At 42.9% G+C, this 23335-nt stretch overlaps 1 protein-coding gene across 1 annotated transcript in view; it reads left to right on the forward strand.

Annotated features, from left to right (window-relative positions):
- Positions 1-23335, forward strand: part of ITM2A (integral membrane protein 2A) — a 111479-nt gene that overhangs the window by 16032 nt on the left and 72112 nt on the right. Inside the window, exons 2-4 of the mRNA XM_085607843.1 lie at positions 10026-10157; positions 19486-19674; positions 22088-22198. Of these exons, the coding sequence (XP_085463969.1) occupies positions 10026-10157; positions 19486-19674; positions 22088-22198 (432 nt within the window). The remainder of the gene's footprint in view (positions 1-10025; positions 10158-19485; positions 19675-22087; positions 22199-23335) is intronic.

Genomic DNA, 23335 nt, shown 5'->3' on the forward strand with positions numbered 1-23335 from the left:
GTCATCCGTATGGAGGAGGAGACCGGGGAGGAGGTCACGCAGGAGAGACCTCATGCCCTGAAGCCAGAATACAAATCCATCGCTACTGACATGGTCAAAACACCAGGAAGGGACAAAGGCGGCAGATTGTATGGTTTGGGGGGATAAGGCCGGGAAGTTGCTGTCCTGGCTTGATAGGAAAGAATTGGCAAGTAGACTTGAACCAGAGTTGATAGATGACTCGGGTGGAGGATTCTCGGGCTTTGCTTTTAGATTTACAGCTGCCCACCCTGTCTACAGAGAAAAAGAATACACTAGATAGCCAGATAAAATACCCCGCCCTTACGGGCCATGTTTGAGGAGAGTCTGGATTATTTCCACTAGACCAGAGGGTAGCAACACTGGTTACACATATATATTAGGAAATCGTAAAATCATGGCACAAAGCAATGAAACTGGCAACTGGAACCAGTCTGGCCGGATCAGGCTCTAAAACTGGCTCACTCACAAGCGACAGTGAATCGGACGACGGCATGCTAAGAGCACAGAGATCTGGAGAACCAGCCAATATCCTCCGTCCAGCAGAGGAGCTGAATTTTTTAGCGGAGGACCGTCTACAGAGCTTGCGGCCGCGGAATCGCAATACTCCTCAGGCAGAAACCAACGCAGGAATAAGCGGCGCAGAGAAAGGCGTAAATGCAGGAAAAGGAAAAACAAGGAAACAGTGGCACAGGAGACAATAACTGAGAACAACACAGTAGTAAATCTCTCGCAATTGACATTAACCAAAGCAGAGACACAAATACTAGCTCTTGGATTGTCGTATTGCCCAGAAAGCAGCTTCAACTATGGCAAAACTCTCATTGATATATTTAAATATATCAGGAAGCTCAAACTCCAAAAATTCTTTACGATCAAAAATGGCAACATGCAAACTACAATGACTGATATTTCCAATAACACCATTTCTAGCAACCATTCGAATCTCCTGGCATCCGATGCAACCACCATGCTCACCATAAGTGAGCTCAACGATGAAAACCATCAAGAGGATACATTGCCAAACCTCCACGCAAGAGAGACTTCCAGCTCACAATCTCACTGTATCCAGTGAAGGCATCAGTCCGTTCAAAGCGAAGTCCAAATTCTACCCCATGATGCCCAAAGATGCCATAGACATTTTTCACGAAAGAGTAGTTGATGATATCAAGAAACTATACCGCAAAACCAGAGTGTACAATATGAGAAACTCATTCACAAACTGAGAAACAATAAAGACGTTGTGGTCAATATGTCAGATAAAGGGGGCAATGTGGTTATCTGGCCTCGGGAACAATATATCCAAGAAGCCCTCAAACAACTATCTAATGAAGACTGTTATGTCAAAACCACTCAGGCCGAATATCACAAAGCGAAAGACACCCTCAAAAAAGACCTTATGGGATGGAAAAGGCGAGGACTCGTCTCCAACCAAGAAGTCAATTTTATGATGAATGTTTTTCCCATCATACCAACTCTACATTTAATACCTGAAATCCACAAAGAGATAAATCCTCCGCCAGGCAGACCTATCATCTCTGCCATAGGCGGCATTAGTGAACACATCTCAGAATATGTAGATTTCTTTTTACAACCTATGGTGCAATCACTTCCCTCATATTTAAGAGATACAGTGGACTTCTTGGACAAAATTCAAAACATCAAATGGGATGACAATCTACTGCTTGTTGTTATGGATATAGAATCACTCTATACCAGCATAGACCATCATGCCGGTTTAACTGCTGTAAAACATTATTTGGACAAAAGACCTTTAGTCTTCTACAATCACAATATGATGTTGTTAGAAATGGTCAAGTGGTGTTTGTTTAATAATTTCTTCATGTTTTATAACCATGTATATCGTCAAACGGGGTGTGGCTATGGGAGCTTGCTTCTCTCCCAGCTACGCGTGCTTGCACGTGGGACGGTGGGAGGAGCAGGCTCTCATGGGTACTTTCTCCAAAACATACGAACAACATGTGTTGCACTGGCTTAGATACATTGATGACGTGTTCTTTGTTTGGAAAGGTGACCAAGAAAGTGTTTAAATATTGATATCTGAACTCAACAACAATAACACAAATCTTAGGTTCACTGCACACAAGTCCATCAAAAGTTGCATTTTTAGACACTACCATTTATGTATCCAACAACCAGTTGGATTCCACTCTATATAGGAAACCAACCGCAGGCAATGCTACACTCCATGCCTCTAGCTCTCATCCTAATCATCTCATCAGGAGTATCCCCTACGGGGAACTCCTCAGAATTAAGTGTATATGCAGCACTAAGGAGGAATACACAAGCTGTTCCCAGCAGTCACTAGCCAGATTTAAGGCTAGGGGGTATAGTGACATCATCCTCCAACAAGCCTCAGACAAGGCCGCTCTCAAATCTAGGCAATCCCTTCTCAGTACCAACATAAGAACTGAGGCAGCTACCCGCATAACTGATCAATCAGACAGCAACGCACCCCGTTTAATCACCACATACAATCAACAACACAAACAACTCGGGGCTATAATCAACAACAACTGACCAATACTCAAAACTGACGCAGTCTTGGCACCTAGACTTTCGACCGCACCTAACATTACTTTCAGACGAGCGGTCTCAATGAGAAATCAAACGGTCAGCAATAATCCTGAATGCACAACCAAAGGGACTTGGTTGCAACCTGCCAAGGGTTTTTTTTTTTTAAATGCACGTCCTGCAGGGCTTGTAAATTTGGAGTCAACAAAACTCATTACAGTACACATTCAGCTCTGCTCCAATCCAAATAGGTGGTCACTACACTTGCCGCACAGAATATGCCGTTTATGTTCTCACTTGTAATTGTGGCCTCAATTACATTGGCAGCACTAAACTCCAGGTGCATGCTCGAATTCTGCAGCACCTAAGATCCATAGTCAACAACGATGCCACCTACCCAGTGGCACGACATTTTAAAATCACGCATCATAATGATCTCAGCTGCCTCACATATTTTGTCATTGATACCATCCCCAAACTCAAACGATGGGGAAACCGAGAACGCATGTTGAGGCCACTCGAGACTCGACTTATAAGTGAACTAGCCAGTAAGACCCCCCCATTTGGACTCAATACCACTGAAGACGTACACAATTTTTTATAAGTTGCAATCCCTAAATTTATCATATTGTTCCAACTCTGATAACCTCTTAGCCACGATCAATTATACTTTTACCATTGTATTGGCTCAGCCATGCCTCGCATAGACACTAGTTTTTTCTAAATTCTTGTGATGGCACTTCCCAAATATTTTAAATAACATAACTTTATAGACAATTTTTGAGGTTTTTGTATTTAATCTATTTAACTGTGTGTATAAGTCTTACAATGTAACCAATTTAATATTTTTTTGTACTTGGCACTTTTAAAGCCAAATTTGCACTTTCAAACATACGCACTTTCTCTCATTGGGACCAATCTTGTGTGGTATCGTTTACTAAATGGCTCAATATGGAATAACAAATAATGCTTTTACCTGCAACTTTTATCTATCCTATATTTATATTTGTGAATGAATCAGCCGTTTATTCAGTTATCAACATTAACAACACATTAATGCATTTGATAGTTGATCGGTCTTTCCAAGACAAATGGCATTCATGCAGCTATCTTCTTATCGACCTGATCTTCTATCATGCTTTACTTAAAACACGGCACTGTATGAACGGCACTTTTGGTTCAAAGATCTCATGTATAAACCAATTTATAGGATATGTGTTAAACACTGTATTCATACATTGACTTGCAAAACATCATGTTATTTTATAGTTTGATCTCTGCACATGTGATTTGGTCTTTATTTTTTACAGGAAAGCAACCTGTGTAAACAAAGTATGTTTTCCATATCCATTTATCACGTGACATGCACGCTATCACTTTAAAAAATCACTTCTTGTAAAGCCAGCCTCATGTGATCAAGGCCGTTTTACCGGCCGAAACGCGTCATGGCAGACAGAAGGGAGTAAATAAATAATCATTTTATTCACCGACGAAGAGGAGTTTGTGCGTTCATTTCGGCTACGCGCTGGATGTCTATGAATGCTTCAAGTTTATAGCCATGGTGTAAGTGCTCATTCTATAGGCCCATTTCCTTACTAAACGCAGAACCCAAAATTCTGGCCAAATTGCACCCTGACCAATCGGCTTTATGCCCAATCGAAATACCGCACTGACCCTTGAAGACTGCATGGTGTCCTGGGAAGAATGGACATGATTCAAGAAGTTGCAGTGGTGGTTTTGTTAGACGCCATGATGTTGTTTGATACTATCGAATGGCCATACCTCTTTGCAGATGGGTTTCGGGCCCAGCTTTATTGGGTGAGTGCGGCTCCTCTACACAGAACCCCTGGCTCAAGTAGTGGTTAATAATAAGAAATCGGATGTGTTGCGCTGGGTCGTGGGACCGGTTAAGGCTGTCCCCTGTCACCCTTGCTTTTTGCCCTCCTCCTGGAGCCATTGGCGTCATGGATCTGCAAAGACCCAATAATACGGGGGTTTAGATGGGCTGAAGGATGAGAAGACCACATCTCTCTGTATGCTGACGATATCCTCCTGTATCTTGCTTCCCCGGAGTGCTCAATGTTTTCACAAACTTTGGTAAATATTCCAGGGCTTGAAAAATCCGAAAAATGGTACTAGTCCTGCAGGTCTAGTCCCTTGGAAAATCCCCTCGACCTCACTGCAACCTACTTGACCTCCGTCTCTGAAAACGGAGCATAAGTGACAAGATACCAAGATTTAAAGGCATCTTTATTGCTCATTCCCTTTGTGAGCAATAAAAATGCCTTTAAATCTTATCTTGTCACTTTTGCTCCGTTTTCAAAGACAGAGGAAAAAAGTTGGTTTGTCTTCCTACTCGCCAGAAAGGGCGAGTAGGACCTAAAAATAGCTCGTCCTCATCAATTCTCCCTCGCAAATGCGAGCGGGCAAGTGGATTTGTCGAGCCCTGTATTCGGGGTACACAATTAACTGGAGCAAGTCCCTTATGTATGTCCTTAGCGGAGATCCTCCTCCCCTGCCTAGGGGTTGTCCTATACAAGCAGCAAAGGTGGGTTTCCAATAACTGGGTATTTTCATCACCACAGACCCTAAAACCCAGTACGAGCGTAATCTGCTCCCCACACCCCCCTGCAGAGACTGAAGCGAGATGTAGCGAATTGGATAGCACTCCCGCTTTCTCTAGTGGGTAGGGCAGCGCTTTTCAAAATGATGTTGTTGCTTTGTTTCCTCTATGCATTACAGGACTCCCCGGATCTGGTCCCTGCAAGGTATTTTAAGGAGATAGAGGGCCTGCAGAGGGAACTGCCTTAAGATGATAGACCCCGCATAGCCTTGCAAAAAGTAATTTTGAGTTGGTACGATGGGGGGGATTGGACTTCCAGATGTCAAAAAATATTATTGGGCTGCCCACCTAGCCGCGATCAACCATTGCACTTAACGCCGCTGGGACGACCCGGGTTACAGAATGGATAAATGGTTACCGCTGGGTGGCAATTACAACAGGGCCCTATACTCTAGGCCTTGAAGCTTTCCCTTAACAGGACTGACTAAACACTCAGTACAGGTCTGGCAAGCAGCAAACAGAAGCCTGGGGTGGGACCAGAAACTCACAATATCTACTCCCTTGTGGGATACAGAACAGTTGGGCACCCTGAGGACCTCCAAGGGGTTTGACAAATGGGATCTAATCAGGATCTCAAAGATTGGAGACCTATGGGTGAAGGGTGAGGTGGTGACATTCGCTTCTCTGCAACAGGAGTACGAGCTAGCAGACCTAGAGTATTTTAGGTATCTACAAGTTAGGCATGCACTCATGTCAAATCTACCAAAAGGCACCTCTCCCTCAGAATCCCCGCCGTTGGAGGATAGGTTGCTTGACGGGTATTTACCAACAAAAGTGATATCCCTGACCTAAAAAACGTTTATTAATAACACCTCGGATCCCCTTAGACTGATCAGGGAGCGCTGGAAGGGAGATGGGCTGGAGCTTAATGACGAGGAGTGGCAAGAGGCAGTGGCCTCCACTTGAGAGGTTGCTATTTCTTCCAGATTGCGCCTGGTTCAACTTAAAATCCTCCACAGAGTTTGTTTCTGGGCCTAGTCTCGTTAGAATGGGAAGAGTAGACGAGGGAAAGTGCAGAAGACCGTGTGGTCAAGTAGGCACGTTTATGCATAGAATATGGGTGCGTCCAGAATTATTGGACGAAGATACATGACCGTATGAGAGAGGTACTTGACTTTGACATTAAACCCGGAGCATAAAGATGGCTTCGAAATTTCTGGGAGCCTACTGATTTGAATAGCAAAGATAAAATATGGGTCACACTGGGCCCAACGATGGCTAAAAGAAATATTGCACAGTTGTGGGGAGCTGGGGTATCGCCTAAAATTGAGGCCTGGAAGGCAGATATGGATTGGTGTATGACCAGGGAAAAAACTGTGTACGTCATTTGAAGAGCCGCCTACGCCGTAACGGTTGTAACCCATTGTGTAACATTTGTATGATTTTTGTTAACTGTGTATGGGTGTTCAATTTTTGCCCAATTCCTCTTTATGTAACCTACAATGTTGATTCTCAACTGTTTAATAAAAATAATTATTTTAAAAAAAACAAAGTGCTAGTTAACTAGCTTCCCATCGCTCTCGCACCCTTGCTTCCAGTATGGCAGAAAGGGAGCGTTTATATTCGGAGATCTCCTCCTGCCTATTTCCAGCTAAAATCCCCTCCCGTGGTGACTCTGCCTTTTGACTCAAGTGTCATAATCTTCTTCTTTTTCAGCTCTTCAATCTGACTCCTGTATACTTTAATCTTTTGCGCTGAAATGTTAACCAAACCCCTCTAACAAAGGCCTTATATGCCTCCCACACTACATTTTTCGGGCCGTATCTTTTTTAAATGAAAAAAATTCTTGTGTCCTTTCCATTAATGTATCAATTACAGCCTGGTCATTTAATAACGATCTATCCAAAGTCTATCTTACCTTCTCCACCATTATTTCTATCACCACAGCTACATGGTCAGACAAGTGAGCGGGAAGTTGCTCAATATTCCTGACCTCTATGTCTGAGGGATATATCTATTAAAAATAAGTCTATCCTAGAGTGATGTTTATATTTTAAATTATGGAAAGTAAATTGCTTTTAGCTCGCCAAACATCATAAAGACCAAATTGTTTCATAAGGGATTCAATATATCCTTGCATCTTAGAATTACATTTTGCTAGACTATTACTAGACTTATCCAGCTGGTAGTCCAGTACAGCGTTAAAATCGCCAGACCAGATGATTGGTTATTGAAATTGCAACAACTCTGAATCCAGCGTTTGTAAAGGCTCCATATCACCCACATATGGTCCATAGTACCCAACCAGGGTATAATGTTTACCCCGTATTTTCACAGTAGCAATGACCCTTCTCCCCTTTTTATCTGCTTTCCAATCGAGAATAGAAATCTCCGTTGCAACTCTCAACCCATTAATATTACAGGACAGAATCTGTATGTTATTAGTCATTAAATGTTATGGAGATGGGTGCACAGACCTCCAGATTTTTATACATTTTAAGGCAATAGGACATTAAAAAAAAAAAAAAATTCCCCTGTACCCCTTTCGGGCCCCTAGTTGCTGCGTAAGGATCTTGTTCACTTTCTTCACTGGATCCCTCTACAACCAGCTATTGGTATCTGTTGGGGGTCACGGGGATCCGAGGCACACCTGGTGCCTCCACACCTGATTTCTCCACCTCTTGTGTCATGTTAACCCTAATGTCTTGATCCACCATCAAGGCCCCTCAAATAGGCATCAAAGAGTCTGCGGGTATTAAAGAGGGACCACCTGGTCTTTGGGTTCCTTCAGGGTTCTTTTCCTCAATCTTACAATATGACCTCGGAGACTGAGTTACTCTTGTATTTAAAATATTTTGATATTGGGTATCTTGTGGTTTAACCTTCGGGGGGAGGGGGGGGGTTAGCGGAGACTGCACCTCTTTTCTTAATATATCTCCCTCCTCCCCCTGTGAGGATACTAAGGGAGTTTGTTTCGTCTCTGACCCTGACCCTTTAGTTTACACCTTCACTTTAACCCGGGATACCTCTAATTCTTTCTCGCCAGACTCTATTTCCTGCCCATAACTAAGCATACCCCCAAAAGCCTTGGTGTTGCTTAGTGAGTATCTATTGGGCTTATGAGCCTTTCGGCTTATCCCCCTCGTTAGCCAGAAAAGATTCGCCCCTATACTTGATCCTTATCTGACCCAAATTTTTAATCTCACCCTGACCTACGCAGAGCCTTAGCATTTCCTTTCGCCAAGAAAATGGATAGAAGTTTTTATCCTATCCAGTCATCGCCCTATATCCCTGCTCGCTTACATGTCCAAGGTTTTGGAAAGATTAGTCAGGAGCCAGCTAACGTCATTTCTGGAGGACAGCAACCTGCTAGACACATCACAGACTGGCTTTAGAACAAAAAAACGCACAGAATCTACCCTGCTTGCTGTTTTAGACAATATCAGATCTAAGAAGATCAGGGCAAGGCTGCAGTCCTGATCTTACTTTACCTCTCTGCGACATCTGATACTGTCTCTCACAGTTTGATAAAAAAATAACTCCATACGACTGCACTACATTAAAACCCTTTAACGGTTCAGCTCCTTCCTAAGCAAAAAAAAACCCTGTCAGTTGAGCTAAATACCCTCTGATCGTCGCCCTTGTATCCAAATGTGTTGGTTGTCCCTCAAGGCTCTTTACTGATCCCCACACTTTTGATAGTGTGTGTCTCTTCTCTGGCAAATATTGTCAGAAACTGGGCCTATGAGATTTGTTCGGATGCTGACGATACCCAGCTGATCATCTCCATTGGCAAGAGACATCCCAAACCCAGGAAAACACTCACCAGCTGTCTTTTAGAGGTAGCAAATTGGGTGTTAGCATATTTCTTAAAGCTGTATGCTCTGGGATTCTTCCCGGTGGCCATCTTCACTGGGTTCTGCACCAGAATCTAAGAAAGTGGCATAAACCTCTGCATCTTAATTGATGACTCTCTCCATGCAGCAAGGAACAGCAACTTGCTGTGTATTGGGCTCTCTACAGCGTCCTTTTCAGAAGAAAAGAGTAGCTTCGGCAAGGGACTAGGATGCCTCATAGAAAGAGTTCTGCTGAACAACAGGCATCGGTGGTAGCCATACTAGACATTGTGGTAGAAGTAGCTATAGCTCCAGAGAAACTAAAGTCCCACCTCATCCTGGAGACTAGGGATGATGTATGAAGAGATACTCTAGACTAGGTTCAGTTTGTAAAGTTCAGATTTAAGGTGATTTTGATTATCTGGACTCAGTTGACTGATTCCTATGATGTAATACTTGCGTAAGGAGCTTCATAATGGGAGCATTCTCTTTGCTAGTGCTCCAGCCACTTAAGGACTCGTATACTGAAAAATGGGTATTAAAACTAGCTCCACCATTATATAAAAACCAAGCAGGCTGGTAAAACTCCAAATGTGATTCCTTTTAAGGACAAACAAGAAACTCAAAAACAATATCTAAAAAAAAGCTGAGGTTTAACAAGATAGCCAACAGTGTCGGGGAATAGTCACCCCTGTCTGTCAGTAATGACTACCCAGTTTAAACGATACTATAGCGTGTTAAGTCTTAGAATTGTATTAAACTATCATAATTTTATGACCCGGCCTATTTTTGCAGTGAACAGGTTGTCACTGCTTGTGTAAATTTTGAATTGTTTGAGGCTTTGTTTAACAGGACTGTACCATCCAACCCTTCCATAGTGGGGTTTGAAGTTAAACAAAAAAGCAAGCTTGGTTTTTCCAAAATAATTTTTCTAATGAAGGGTTCCATCATCTCCAAATATTACGTGATTTTCCTTTGTGATGACTATCTTTGGTGTATTTTCATTCCAAGGCTGATTTAATAAGGAGACTATATATAACAAAATACCTTTTTTTTTTTTTTTTTTTTTTAAGGATCCTGAAATTGTGACTCGTCGAACAGAAAATTCAACTGGAAGGTGTTTACTTACACTCCTTGGACTTGCTTTCATCCTTGCTGGGCTGATAGTTGGTGGCGCCTGCATCTACAAGTATTTCATGCCTAAGGTAATATACTTTCTTTTTTGTTAGATTTATTAAGTTATGTATAGTTTCATATAGGTATCCATTTCACGTTAATGATTTAATATTAAAGCAGTGTTTCTATCCATTTCCTAAAAAATACCATTTTACTTCTTACTAGCTCACAATTTCTCAATTGTGCTCTTTCTAAATGCACGCCCATACATTTGTATTTTGTCAAACTGTGAAAGTGACAACTTTTATGCAGTGAGGTTGAATTCAAACTGAGATACTGTTGAAGTCTAAACTTTCAATACAAACAAATACATTAGGCGTTATTTTTAGTTCTACAAATGCAAAAGCAAATAAATAACGCATTACCCACTGTGCTCGTTCTTTTTATCAGACCACGTGGTCAATGATGGACAAGGGGCAAAATAATGAATGTCCAGAACCAGGGGGCAAAGAAAAAGATCCTGGAAATCTGTGCTCTTAGTACATCCAAATAGGACCTGCACTATTCATCCTTCCCCAAACTCACCAGATAGGTATCACCAGCTATCACTCAATTTACAAGAAGTTGTGTTTATTTTCCCTGTACAATTAAAACAGTATCAGCATAAGGCAACACTCCTGCCTTTTGGCTAGGTTTGCGCTATAGTAATACTATACGCATAAATATTTACAATACTCATGTACAGCGCTAGCGCTTTAAAAATGCCAATATACACTTGTTTACTCATATATACACACATACATCCATACACTATAAATCTACTAACCTAATGCAGTACGTTGCAGTACTGCGAGCAACCCACATCCCTCATTGGCCAGTACTCCTGCCAATAAAATACACTGTACTAGACAAAAGTGAATCTCAGATTTTCATCACTCAGTGTGAGGGAAATCCATGTAGAACTCTACTTTATTTCAACATTCTAAATGTTTTCATATAGTCTACAGTCTCAGGCTATACCGGCCATTAAAGGCCCTATCCTAAGGTCAGGGCCTTTAACAATAGAGCCTGGCTTTAATGGCTGGTATAGGCTAATAGAACATTCTGCCACTAGAGGGCAGAATGTTCTAACATGAACCAAAGGCCTCGCGGAGCCCAAGGGGATTGAAATCCTCTCTTGCTCCGTGAGGCCTTTGTTCACAGCAACAGCTGTTAAAGACCATATTGAAATGTTGGAGCTCCGAGATTCTACTGGCCATTAGAAGCCCGGAGCACTCCGTTGTTTTCAATGGAGCTCCCAATATTCCAATGTTCTAATAAGAGAAACAGCCTTGAAAAGGTACTTGTTTTTCAAGCAGCAGACACTGCATAGATAAGTAATAACTTTTTTCCTGGACTCTACCCCTGTCTTTAGCTCCGGGAACACTGGGGTGTGTGGTTAGCTCTTTAAATCGGAGTAATATTTATTATGACATTTCTGTTCCAGTCTTGTAAAGTTTGTGCTCGAAAAAACGATGCTTTGATAACTTTCCTGATGTATACACTAATTTCCTTCCTCCTATCCATTAAGCACAAGATTAATGTTTGGCAGGCTTTTTCTGCCAGAACTCCTGGAGATCTTTGTGAATGCCCAAAGGAGAGCTTGTGACAGGGTCAGTAGTGTTTTCGCTTCATTAAGGAATGCAGACCTAGGAGAAATAAAAATGTGTCACATGAGTTGAAAGTCCCCTGCACGACCCACTGCTTCCATCCCAAAATCTCTGTACTTGCTTTTCAGGGACATCAAGAGAGATTGGCGTCCCACAAGTCTGTTAAACTGTTGCTAAAAATGCAGTTCCAGAGTTACCAGGACTCGATAAATCATTTAATTTTGACTAGGTCTAGTAACCTAAAAAATGTACTCAGCCTAACTGAAAAGCACTTGACCTCAGTTTCTGGAAGCAGAGCAAATGTGACAAGTTACCAAGATTTAAAGTCATTTTTACTGCTCATTCACTTTGTGAGCAATAAAGATGCCTTTAAACTTGCTATCTTGTCTCATTTCCTCTGCTTTCAGAGACAGGGGTCAAAAGTCAGTTTGTCTTCCTACTCGCCAGAAAGGGGGAGTAGGACCTAAAAATAACTTACCCTAATTGAATCTGGCTTGCAAATGCGAGCAGTCGAGTGGATTTTTTGAGCCCTAGTTACTCCTCTATGACTCATCCACTGTTGGTGACTACTCCGCTATTATCATGAGCATCTTTATCAACCAAAAACGTATCCATGACCAAATCGCAAATGAAGTTCCCATAAACTCCTATATCATTAACAGCTACATAGTTGCTCTCTGCTGTCTAAAGCCTCATTGTTGCAAAGTCACCCCCCCCCCCCCCCCCCCATTTTTTTGCTGATTGGTACTGGTGGTAATTGACTTTGACTGTCCCTTGGTTCTGCTTAACAGGCCCAGGGCTATACTGAAGTTACTTAAGATTACAACACCTACATACACTAGGGTACACTATGGGTTATGGTACCCCTGTGATTGGCATGACCTGCCCTATAAGGCTCTAGTACATAATAGAAGTTCTCCACTTTTGACCACTCAGATGCGGGGTTATTGCCCAGTAAACACTGGACTGGCAGCACAGGAGACAGTTACCTTCCTAGAGCCTGCCACACCTCCCCATTCTGAATTCACCACAGCCATAGTATGGAGTTTTGTAGTGCTGTCTGTACATGTCACCAGGTAAACCTCACCAGGTTGCAACCTCTCCTGAGGCACCTGCTGATCCAGTACCATAGTTACACTAGCCCCTGTGTCTCTAATAGCCTCCATCTCAGCCTCATTAACTTCGCCACTGCTTGTACTTATCTATGTTTAGAGGTAAGTCAGAAAGGGTTGCAATATTCACCCCACCTAGGGACACTAAGGTTGCTTCTACCACCTGCCTATCTCTCTCTCTGGGGCACCACTCTCCACCCCCACACTGCCAAACCCTGGCTGGTTTTTCTGCGTGAATCTTTTCTGGATTCACTATGCTGTGCATTATTCCGCGATCTAGTGGTTGGGCCCGGAATTGTAGTATTTCTTCTTTTTTTATTTCATGGCCTGGTGAGCGTTGACATATCGCCATTTAATGTCCTTCTGTGACGTCCAAGTTCTTCCTCCGGAAGCTCCCATCTTTGGTCGGCATCTGCGGATTCTTTTTTTTTTTCTCAGTTCTTATTCCCTTTATTTATTCCTCCTGTGTCGTCTTCCTGGCGGAGGCGGGTGGGTTCGCTAGTGAATCCAGAAAAGTCTTCAAGCTGCAAAACTACACCGACCGGTAAGCAACTATACGTTTTCCAGCGTGAATGTTTTTTGGGTTCACTATGCTGTGCATTGACTTTGTAGCAGTCGATCCAGAAAAGTCTTCAAGCTGCAAAACTACACTGACAGGTAAGAAACTATATGTTACAGTCAAAGCACTTACCCACTATTGAGGGATCAAAGAACCTACCATTCTTTCCCTAATACCCCCACTCTTTTCAATTTGGGTTATTTAGGTTGGCTTGGGTGCCCCTTCCCCTCTTTATTCAGGTTTTTGTTGGTCTTTGGAGGACTCCTTTTGTTATTGGCCTTCTTTTCCCTGGGCTTTCCCCTGGGAAGGGACCTGTTCTCCATTCTTCTGGTCCCCCCCCCCCCCCCCCCTCCCTCCGGTGCTGATTGTAACCCTGGGTTCTCACCCACTCTGCTGCCTTTACTAGATCTCTAGGACTAGACCGCTTTGAGTCCTCCAAGTACTGGCATAACATCTCTTAAGCACAATGAGTCAAAATGTGTTCTCACAAATTATAAAAATAACTCACGTGTCAGCATTGTTACAAACAATACAGCCTTCCAGTGCCTTCTGTGAGTTGTCCAAAAAAGTCTACCCATGACTTTGTGCTCCCTTACTGAGTGTCTCTGAACTTCACTCTGTACTTCTCTGGGCTTAAACCATTATCTCAACTAAGCATTCCTTTATCTGCTGGTATGATTCTGCATCCTCCCCTTCAGGGTCATAAACCTATCCCTCCCAGCTACTGGAATCCACTCCCATAGGAGTGCACCCCAATACCCTACTCATTATAAGGGCCCTTTCAAAGGCTGCTAGCCATTTATCAATGCCATCCCCCTCTGTGTACTATACCCGTGGGAGGTTAGTGCTCATATCCACCACCCTTGGATCTCTCAAACTCTTCATCATTTTCACTGCCACCATTTCTTTTCTCCTCCTCCCTCTCCCAACTCTTCTTAGCCAACTCCAGCTTTTCCCTTTCCAAGGCAATGGCAGCTAACTGGGCCTCAATCTGCCTTTTTTGCAAGGGACAGTGGTGGTTCCTGAGTAGGGGGAACCCACCATCTGGAAGCACATGGGTAACACTAGAGACTATTCAAGAGAAACCAACCTCACCCACCTCTTGGGTGAGGTGGGGGGGGCACACTCTTCCCCACCCATACCCCCATCCCTCACCCCTCTTGAATCTGCTCTGCTGCTCTGGCCCTAAGGGACTTAAGCAACCCTGCCTTAAGCAGGCAGCCTTCTAAGCCTACACTGTACCCTAAGATCAGCCAACCTGAACTTGGACAGTTTAGCCTTTTTTAGCTCCATGGTTCCCTAGTTTTGGTGATAAAAACAATCAACACAGACTTAGACCAATGTTGGAAAAATCTAAATAATGGATTAAAAACGGATTAGTCTAAATTCAACCAAATCCAAGTCAAAAGTTTTGTTCTAAGGCAATTTAGAGGATCTTTAAAATCTTAATTCACTTTTTGAAAGATGTACTTCATCCAGACTGCTGAAAACCAAATGTTGGAAAGTGGATTATTAGTAGTGGTAAATATGCACAATATATAGGGCTCAGAATAGGTCCTAGAAAATTATTCCCACTCTTAACAGTCGGTAGCTTAACTTTAGAGACAGGTATGTAAAGCATTTAAAAACACAAATTCAGTAAATAATTAAGACCCAACACACACAAATCCAACACCAAATTATAAAAATAAGAAATATTTTTATCTTCAAAATGACACTAAAACGAAAAGAAATCCAGTAGGGAACCGGATTTTTTAAGATTTGGCACTATATAGCGCCTATTGGGTCATCTGGTTGCGCTAGACTGGGGCATAGTCAAAGTTTCAGGCAGACCGCAATGGAGCCCTGCACGGCTACCTCTCGTGATATGTCTCAATGTTTCTGGAGCTTTTCTTCCTTGGGCCCCCCCAAAACTCATAGCCAATCTGGATTCAGTGAGGGTTCTCCCGTTTGCCTTGTGACGAGGTCCCGGCCGAACAAGTGGAAGTCTGACCTCCAGAGCTTTCCAGCGTGACAAAACAGTGCTCCAGGCCGGCTTATGGTTGAAGGTGGGCAGCTTGACTCTCGTGTTTGGTCCCGGTTACCTCTCCTACGTTCGTACGTAGAAACTTTCATGGAGCTTTTTCGGCGGGTATCCCTCGCTGCTCTTCACCAGGCCGGCTTCAGTGAGGGTTTGCCAACTTCGGTTTCATCCAACTCCCGGTCAAACTCTGGAAGTCTGACCTCTGGAACTTTTCAGCGGGATGTATCTGGACCCCATGCTGGCTCGTGGTTGAGGGTCACCGGCTTGGCTGGCCAAGTCGAGTCTGTCCACTTATGGAGCTTTTTTCCAAAGCTGCTCTGAACTTCCTCCTACAGTTCCTTTGAGGGTCCTAAGTGTCCAAAACTTACTCCAAGGGTTTGGAAGCCTCAAGATGGTCCTTGAAAGTTTGAGACTTTAATCCCCACAAACCACTTGAACAAAACCCTCACAAATCCACTGGTAGTTCTCCAGGCTGGGGTTTCCTGGTGCTGATGGTCCAGGTGAGGTCTGTTAACCTGTAGCTTGCAGTGAGTCCACTCTATAGTCCTTTTGAAGCAAGGTAGGTCCACAGGGCTGTAGGTTTAGACACTGCAGCAGACAGTCAGTTGGAGCGCAGGGTCTGGCTGGTGAAAATCAAACTTTTCAGCATGGACTCTTATTGTTTCAAGCAGCAGATCTGAGAGGCTCTGCCCCTCTAAAATACTTATTCCAAGTTCTCTGGTTCAAGCAGGAGGGGACTCCTATCCAATGAGCTGGAAGTCAACACCCCAGAGTATGACCCTTTACTCCAAAGTGTGGCACTATAGTCTCCTATGGTGCACTATTCCTCCATTGGCAGTGACTGTATTGTTAATGGTGCAAAAGTGAACGCATAGCAGTTTGCCTGGTAAGGGCAACCTTTAAAGAATGCAGACCTAAGCTACCCAAAATGTTGAACCTGGAAGTGCTTGAAGTGCTACCATAGTCCTCAGCACAGCCCTTGTTCTGATGCCTAAGCTAAAGATCCATCCCTTTAAAAGTATTACCCAGCCTGCTCGGAGCCTTATCCAACAGCAGACTTGGTGTACAGAATAGGAAACCAAGCGGTATGCCCAACCCTAAATTTTTAACTGGCCTACTGCATGCATGTCACACACTGTATGGAGCTGATCAATGATAACCCTCACTCCCCAAGACAAGTAGAGTCTTGCCCCCTTCAAAGCCTAATGGGAATGATTCACTGGTGGGAAACAGGGCGACATTCCCTTCCCCACCCCTAGATTGCTGTGGGAAGAAGGAGCATTAGCAATTGACACTGGAGCAGGGAAAATGAGCAACTGCTACTGTAGGAGGAGTTTGTACAGGTGCTGCACAAAGAAGTAAACATGCAGGTACCTCAATCGAAGAGGATGGGGAAAAGGTGCAGGGTGTTGCAGATTAGGAAGGTATGGTTTTGTGGAGGCAGCAGTAATGGCTGTTGAAAGGTGACTTCGCTTTTAAACATTAGCGTTGACAGTTTTCCTCCTACTCCTTCCTCCTTGTGCTGGTTCCTATGCACAACATTCTCCGTGTCGGGAGAGGGAGGACTGCAACAAGTCTCTTGCTCAGCCATTTCAGCTGCCTTACATTCAGGTGCTTTCTATATGCAATCTTTTTATGGTTTTTCAGTTTCAGGTGTGCGGCCAGATTTCTTTGTCAAATTGTAATAAATTAACTGTGTAACTATATACCATTGATGACCTAGCTTTCCCTAGTAGATACAACCCAAGAAGTGCAGTCCCTTTTAATTGTGGGCACAGTGACGCTCACAGCGGTAGTGCTATTGAAGATTGACTTGGATCCATCACAGTTTGTGCCTGGAAAATAAAGAAAGCTAGCTCAGGATGAATAAGATGTAATATATTTTGTTTCTGAATGGATCATATGATGTGTAATAGATGCAACAAGACAGATGTGAGGCCACCATATGTTTAAATATTTGATCATGTCCACACCTCTTCAGTATTTTCCAAAGGATGTCCTTCTTTGGACCCCTCCTTCAATCTTAAGCGAAGTAAGTTTAATATTACTCTGTGGTTCTAGTTAGTTATCATTGCTTACTATCACATTCCGTATGCGGAGTCCAAGATTGCACCCTCATCGGGATTTGCTTAGCCAAGTGCATAGTCTGCATTTACAAGGTGGGCCAAGCCACAGAAAATTTTATCTTTAGTTGAATTGCTCAGCAAAGCACCCACCACATTGAGGATGAGGCACACTCAGCTGCTGGAAAGTCCAGTGAGTTTTCACAGGGACCTGATGCCCATGCACATGTTGCTTCCCTTTCAGTGCTTGAACCCAGTTGAGGCCTTGAAGCTCCTTGCTTGGTCTCTTGGGTGGATAAGAGAGCTATTCCTCATCCAACAGTTCCAGCCCCAACTTGCTTTACAACCGGGCGTCACAGAAGAATACTGCTTCAATTTGATTGCATAGGCACACTTTACTTCTCACTAGATCTTTCCCTAATGTAGGAGGCATCCACAATTCCCAATATTCCTTCACTTGGCGATATCAGCGCCCACCCTTGTTGAAGCACAGTGATCCTTTCCTCCAGAAGTTTGATGAAGCAGTGCTATTTTTCAGATCGTTAAAGACCACTTTTCTGAGCTGGGTAAATGTTTTGAGACCTGCTTACAGGAAGATGTGTAGTATGTCATCTGAGGGTCTTTGTTTTACTGGTGTTACAATACTTATTGATTTCCTTCATCACCGGCTTGCATGTTAGGGGTATCCAATGGGGTGGAATTCTGAGAATGAAAAGGCCATGGTACCTGGCTGAAACAGGGGCTGCGTCACCATTGCAGGTAAAAGTGAGCAATTTTCATTGTAAATGAATAGCTGTTGAAGGGGACAAATACTATCTGGAACTTCAGAAGGGTGATTCTGACAAGACTTAAGCCAACGTTGGGGTAAGAGAGTAGGTTGAGGAAAGAGGGAGGGGATTCACTCTAGTGATGGATTTAGGGGCTGTTGAATGGAGGTTTCCATGATCCATAGAAGGAATGGCAAACTTCTACAATGGTCTACGTCGTCCAGCCCTCGACAGTCTTCTGTAATGGATAATCTGTGGAATCATGTAGTTAAAATAGATTCCACTGCCTGTCTGCTTTAAGCTTACGGTCTGCACCAATATCAATCATTGTTGCATAAGGGCACTGATTCACTGCTCATTTACTGTTTCTCATTAAAAGCTTCCCCAATCTAATTTTTTTCCAACTACCCTTCCCCTCTATTTCTCTCTCGCTCACACGACGCGCGCACACACGAGACGCGCGCACACACGAGACGCGCGCACACACGAGACGCGCGCTCACACACGAGACGAGCGCTCACACACGAGACGAGCGCTCACACACGAGACGAGCGCTCACACACGAGACGTGCGCTCACACACGAGACGTGCGCTCACACACGAGACGTGCGCACACACACACGAGACGTGCGCACACACACACGAGACGTGCGCACACACACACGAGACGTGCGCACACACATGAGACGAGCGCTCACACACGAGACGAGCGCTCACACACGAGACGAGCGCTCACACACGAGACGAGCGCTCACACACGAGACGTGCGCTCACACACGAGACGTGCGCACACACAGAGACGTGCGCACACACACACGAGACGTGCGCACACACACACGAGACGTGCGCACACACACACGAGACGTGCGCACACACACACGAGACGTGCGCACACACACACGAGACGTGCGCACACACACACGAGACGTGCGCACACACACACGAGACGTGCGCACACACACACACACGAGACGTGCGCACACACACACGAGACGTGCGCACACACACGAGACGTGCGCTCACACACACGAGACGCACACGCGACGCACGCGCGATGTAAAAAATTATATGAAAAAAGTAAATGTAGCTGTGAATTTGCTCAATACTGGTTAATTCAAATCATTTGAGGGAAGAGAAGCTACAACAAAGCACCACAGAGTTCTTCAAATTATCAAACTTTTGAACATTTTTCCCCACTTGTAACTGGTTTACTGATGAATTGATTTGTGTTTTCCTCTTTTTAGCAAAGATTATACCATGGAGAAATGAGTTACTATGAGTCTGAAAATCTAGAGCATACTTCAGAGCCATATTACCTGCCCATCACTGAAAATGCTGATATTCGTGTTGATGACAATGTTGCAATCCTTGATGTTCCAGTTCCCAGTTTTTCAAGCAGTGACCCAGCTGCAATTGTGCACGACTTTGATAAGGTAACTAAATCAAAAGTTTGCTTGACTGAATTACTCGAGGTTGGTTGAGTGGACAGCTATGGCAATAAATTATTACATAAAGGAGCCTTGATGGCGACCAGTTCCCACTTATCAAAAATCCTTCTACAGATAGACATGGAAGAGTAAGTCAGTGATATCAAACGTACTGGGTTAGGATTAGAAACGCCTATTTGTTGATACATTATTGGTGTATATAGTTAATGTTGCAATTCGTCATTGTAGGATCTACTTGACATCTACACTGATGTTCTACATTTAATAATAACAATTTCATATACTAATCATGCCAACACATTGTCTTTTTAATTTGATTGAGACTATTCGATTTAAATGTAGGCACTGTAGAAGACATTGAATTTATAAGCTCAATACATTTTTGAAGAATTGAGTTGTTGAAAACTGGAAGGCCTGTTTCCCTCTTCTCAAGTCTCCACAGATCAAAATGTTGCTGATGAATTCCTGCTTGAATTCTGATAAGGTGCTTTCCTTTTAGTATTATCAGACTTGCCAGTGGCTGACATGATTGACCATGACACACTCTTGACACCTCTCTTAAACACCCTCTTGTCAATATGGGAATTGGGAGCTAGAGTCTGAAATATTCCTCTTGTCGTTTCAGAATCAGTTTGTCAAAATGAACTCCTATAAATCACATAATTTACCCCATAACTGTGGCATGCCATAAAGATCTGTCCTCTTCCCCCAGTTCTTTTTAAGCCTTTGATAGTCATTCTGCCCCATGCCTTTGAAGCATGGCTAATGCCTAGGTATACTTTAAAATATCAAGCTTTTCAGATATTACTACTCTAAATGTTTTCCTAAAAAAATCTTAGTTGAGTGAACTCATTCTCTGTAAAACGAAATCCTGTCAAATTCAATTCCTCCTCTTTTTTACTTTTGAGATCCTCAAGTCTAAAAATGGCGGCTAAATCTCACCAACCTAGGCATCTCGTCTACCTTTTTTCCTGTTGTCAAATCCTTGGATGCATCATTGGCCATAAGATCAGTATAGGACCACATATCTCCAAATTGACTGAAACCACTTCACTCTGGCTCAACCTCCCAGGAAAACGTAAACCTTGATCCTGACTTCAGCATTATAGTCCGGCTTTGTTTCAACTAGATGGCAATGCAATACTGTAATGACATTTTGTGGTATAAGGGATATGGTATTGGATGTGATGAGGGTGAATGTTATATACTGACTTGATGTGCTGCATTTGATGGGTACATTTCCGTTCTTCCCTCAGTCCCCCAATTACAATACTTTACTTTGATTACAGAGCACAGTCAAACCAAAAATAAAGCTCTTAGCTGAGCGCCCACCTTTCAGGCTGAGTCACCCATGGTGCTAGCACTCATGTTCAGCAGCGCCAGTGCTTTTGGTCCCTTTCTTGTCTCAATGTAGCATGTCAGTGGTTTGTTGTTGGCTGAAATATGTATGTCTGGGAGAGATGCTAGGCACTCGGGTGCTGGAGTATGAGGATTGTCATAGGTATGTGTCAAATGACATCTGATCTAGGATCATCAAGCTTTTTGACATGGGAGGAAAGTGACCAGACGTTCTACAACAATAGTGGTCGAAGAAAATTGAAGGGGCGAGGGATGGACTGCTTAGCTTGAAAGGAGATGAAAATAGTGCCAAAGTGCCCACCCAGAAAGAACTGGCTCTCCATTTTCTTAGGATAGGTTGTTTATCGCTTCAAATCCTTTTGCTCTTGTTATACATTTTTATAAATCTCTTCTTACAACTTAGATACAGATTTAGATGGTGCGGATTTTGACTAAGATTCAAAATTGCAATGCTGTTTCTCTAAACGCTGCTTCAAACATTAATGTTACGAATCCGAAGATTGTCTAAATTCACTATATCCTGGCTCGTAAAGAACTAGTGTCATGGATCTTTATAGCCCCATGTTCTGAGTATGAAAGGATGTGAGCCTGAATGGTAAGCACCAACTTTTAAATGAGATCCTGTAGTGCAGAGCAAATGGTGAATGTAGCTGTGTTAAGGAAAGCTTGTGTAAAGCTGTTGCTAATTTTAATGTTATCTTCGCCATTTTTATTTGTCTTCTCTTATGCCTTATTCTTATGAGCAGGCTGTTAATATTTCAGTATTTTACAGTCCTATTTGGGTGGATTTGGGCTTTCTGGCTACCAAAATGGTATAAGACAGAAAAAAGTTGCGAAAACGTGAAGGTTTTTAAATTATTTGCAATTTAAATGCTATTGAAAAATAAGGTTTTCCTAATTTGGGATTGGGAAGGTGTCATTTTGAAGTACATAAACACAGAAATTATTATAGTGAAATTGTTTATCGCAGAATTGTTTTATCTCGTGTGTTGTCCCACTTGTGAATTTAACTTTTCATTTATTTTTCTTCTCGCACTAGCTCCTGACTGCATACTTTGATCTGCAATTGCACAAGTGTTACGTGATTGCACTAAACACTTCCATTGTCATGCCACCAAGAAATCTTGTGGACCTGTTTGTCAAACTTGCGGTAGGTATAGAAACATTATTTAATTAAACATACAAACGTCCACTAAATACAATGCATATTTTTGATGACTGCGTCTCTATCACCAATAGTAGCCTCTAATTGTCTTTCTTCATAGAAACAGGACAGTATCCCACCTAGTCCAGTTCTGATGCATTTCCATAGGGTCTTGTGACAGTCTGTGTTAATGGGAAGTTGACTGTGTGGCTACTATTTACAACTGCAGCCCCTGGGGCGTCAGTAAGATTTCATGCCAGTTGGCTAACCAACTTACTCCATTTAGGCACTTGGCTCACCAGGAGTAGAACAATTGAACTCCTCTTGGCTTATTGTAAAAAGGTTTGGAAATTCTGATCTTGCATGAGTAAATAAGAAGAGAATTCTGTCTCCTGTGAGAACTTCCCATGACATCTAAAGAGGAATAGAACTTGAAAGCAATAATAAGGCAGTTAAGATTATCCTACACACAGCCTTTTTGAAATTGCAAACCTAACCTATTTTTAGCATTGATCTTCCACGATCTAGGCCAACCTTCAGTCTTCTTCGGTTTTACCTTGTTAATTCAGTTTTTCTAAATTGAGAGTCTGTTTTTTTAAATTAACATTTACAATTGCCCTACTTCAAAATTGTAGTGATTAGTTTGCTCTATTGAAATGAATTACATGCAGCTTTACGGTGAAAGGCAACAAATATATCTTTTAAAATTTTGAGCAGATGAACTAAAAGTAACAATCAACACACTTTAAAAGAAGCACATTAAATAAATTTAAACATGGGAGATGATCATTTTACCTCCACCCCCACAACCGTTTGCCCAAGCCCATAACCATTTACCCTAAACCTTAACTTCAACTCTGTAACATAACCCCCGCATCCGTAACCCTGCTACCATTCCCGGCCAAGATTTTAGAGAAAATTATAAACGGACACCTTACTGAATACCTCTACAACCACCAACTAACACCACTCAGTCTGGTTTCAGACCCAACTTTAGCATGGAAACTGCCCTGATCACTGCCATGAATGACATCCGCATGACTATGGACATACGAGACACTGTGTCCCTCATCTTCCTGGACCTCTTCGCCACATTTGATATGGTCTCCCACCCCATCCAACACCCACATGACATTGGAATTC

Source organism: Triturus cristatus, chromosome 5_2 (genome assembly GCF_964204655.1).
Source record: "Triturus cristatus chromosome 5_2, aTriCri1.1, whole genome shotgun sequence".
In the NCBI taxonomy this organism is placed as follows: Eukaryota; Metazoa; Chordata; class Amphibia; order Caudata; family Salamandridae; genus Triturus; species Triturus cristatus.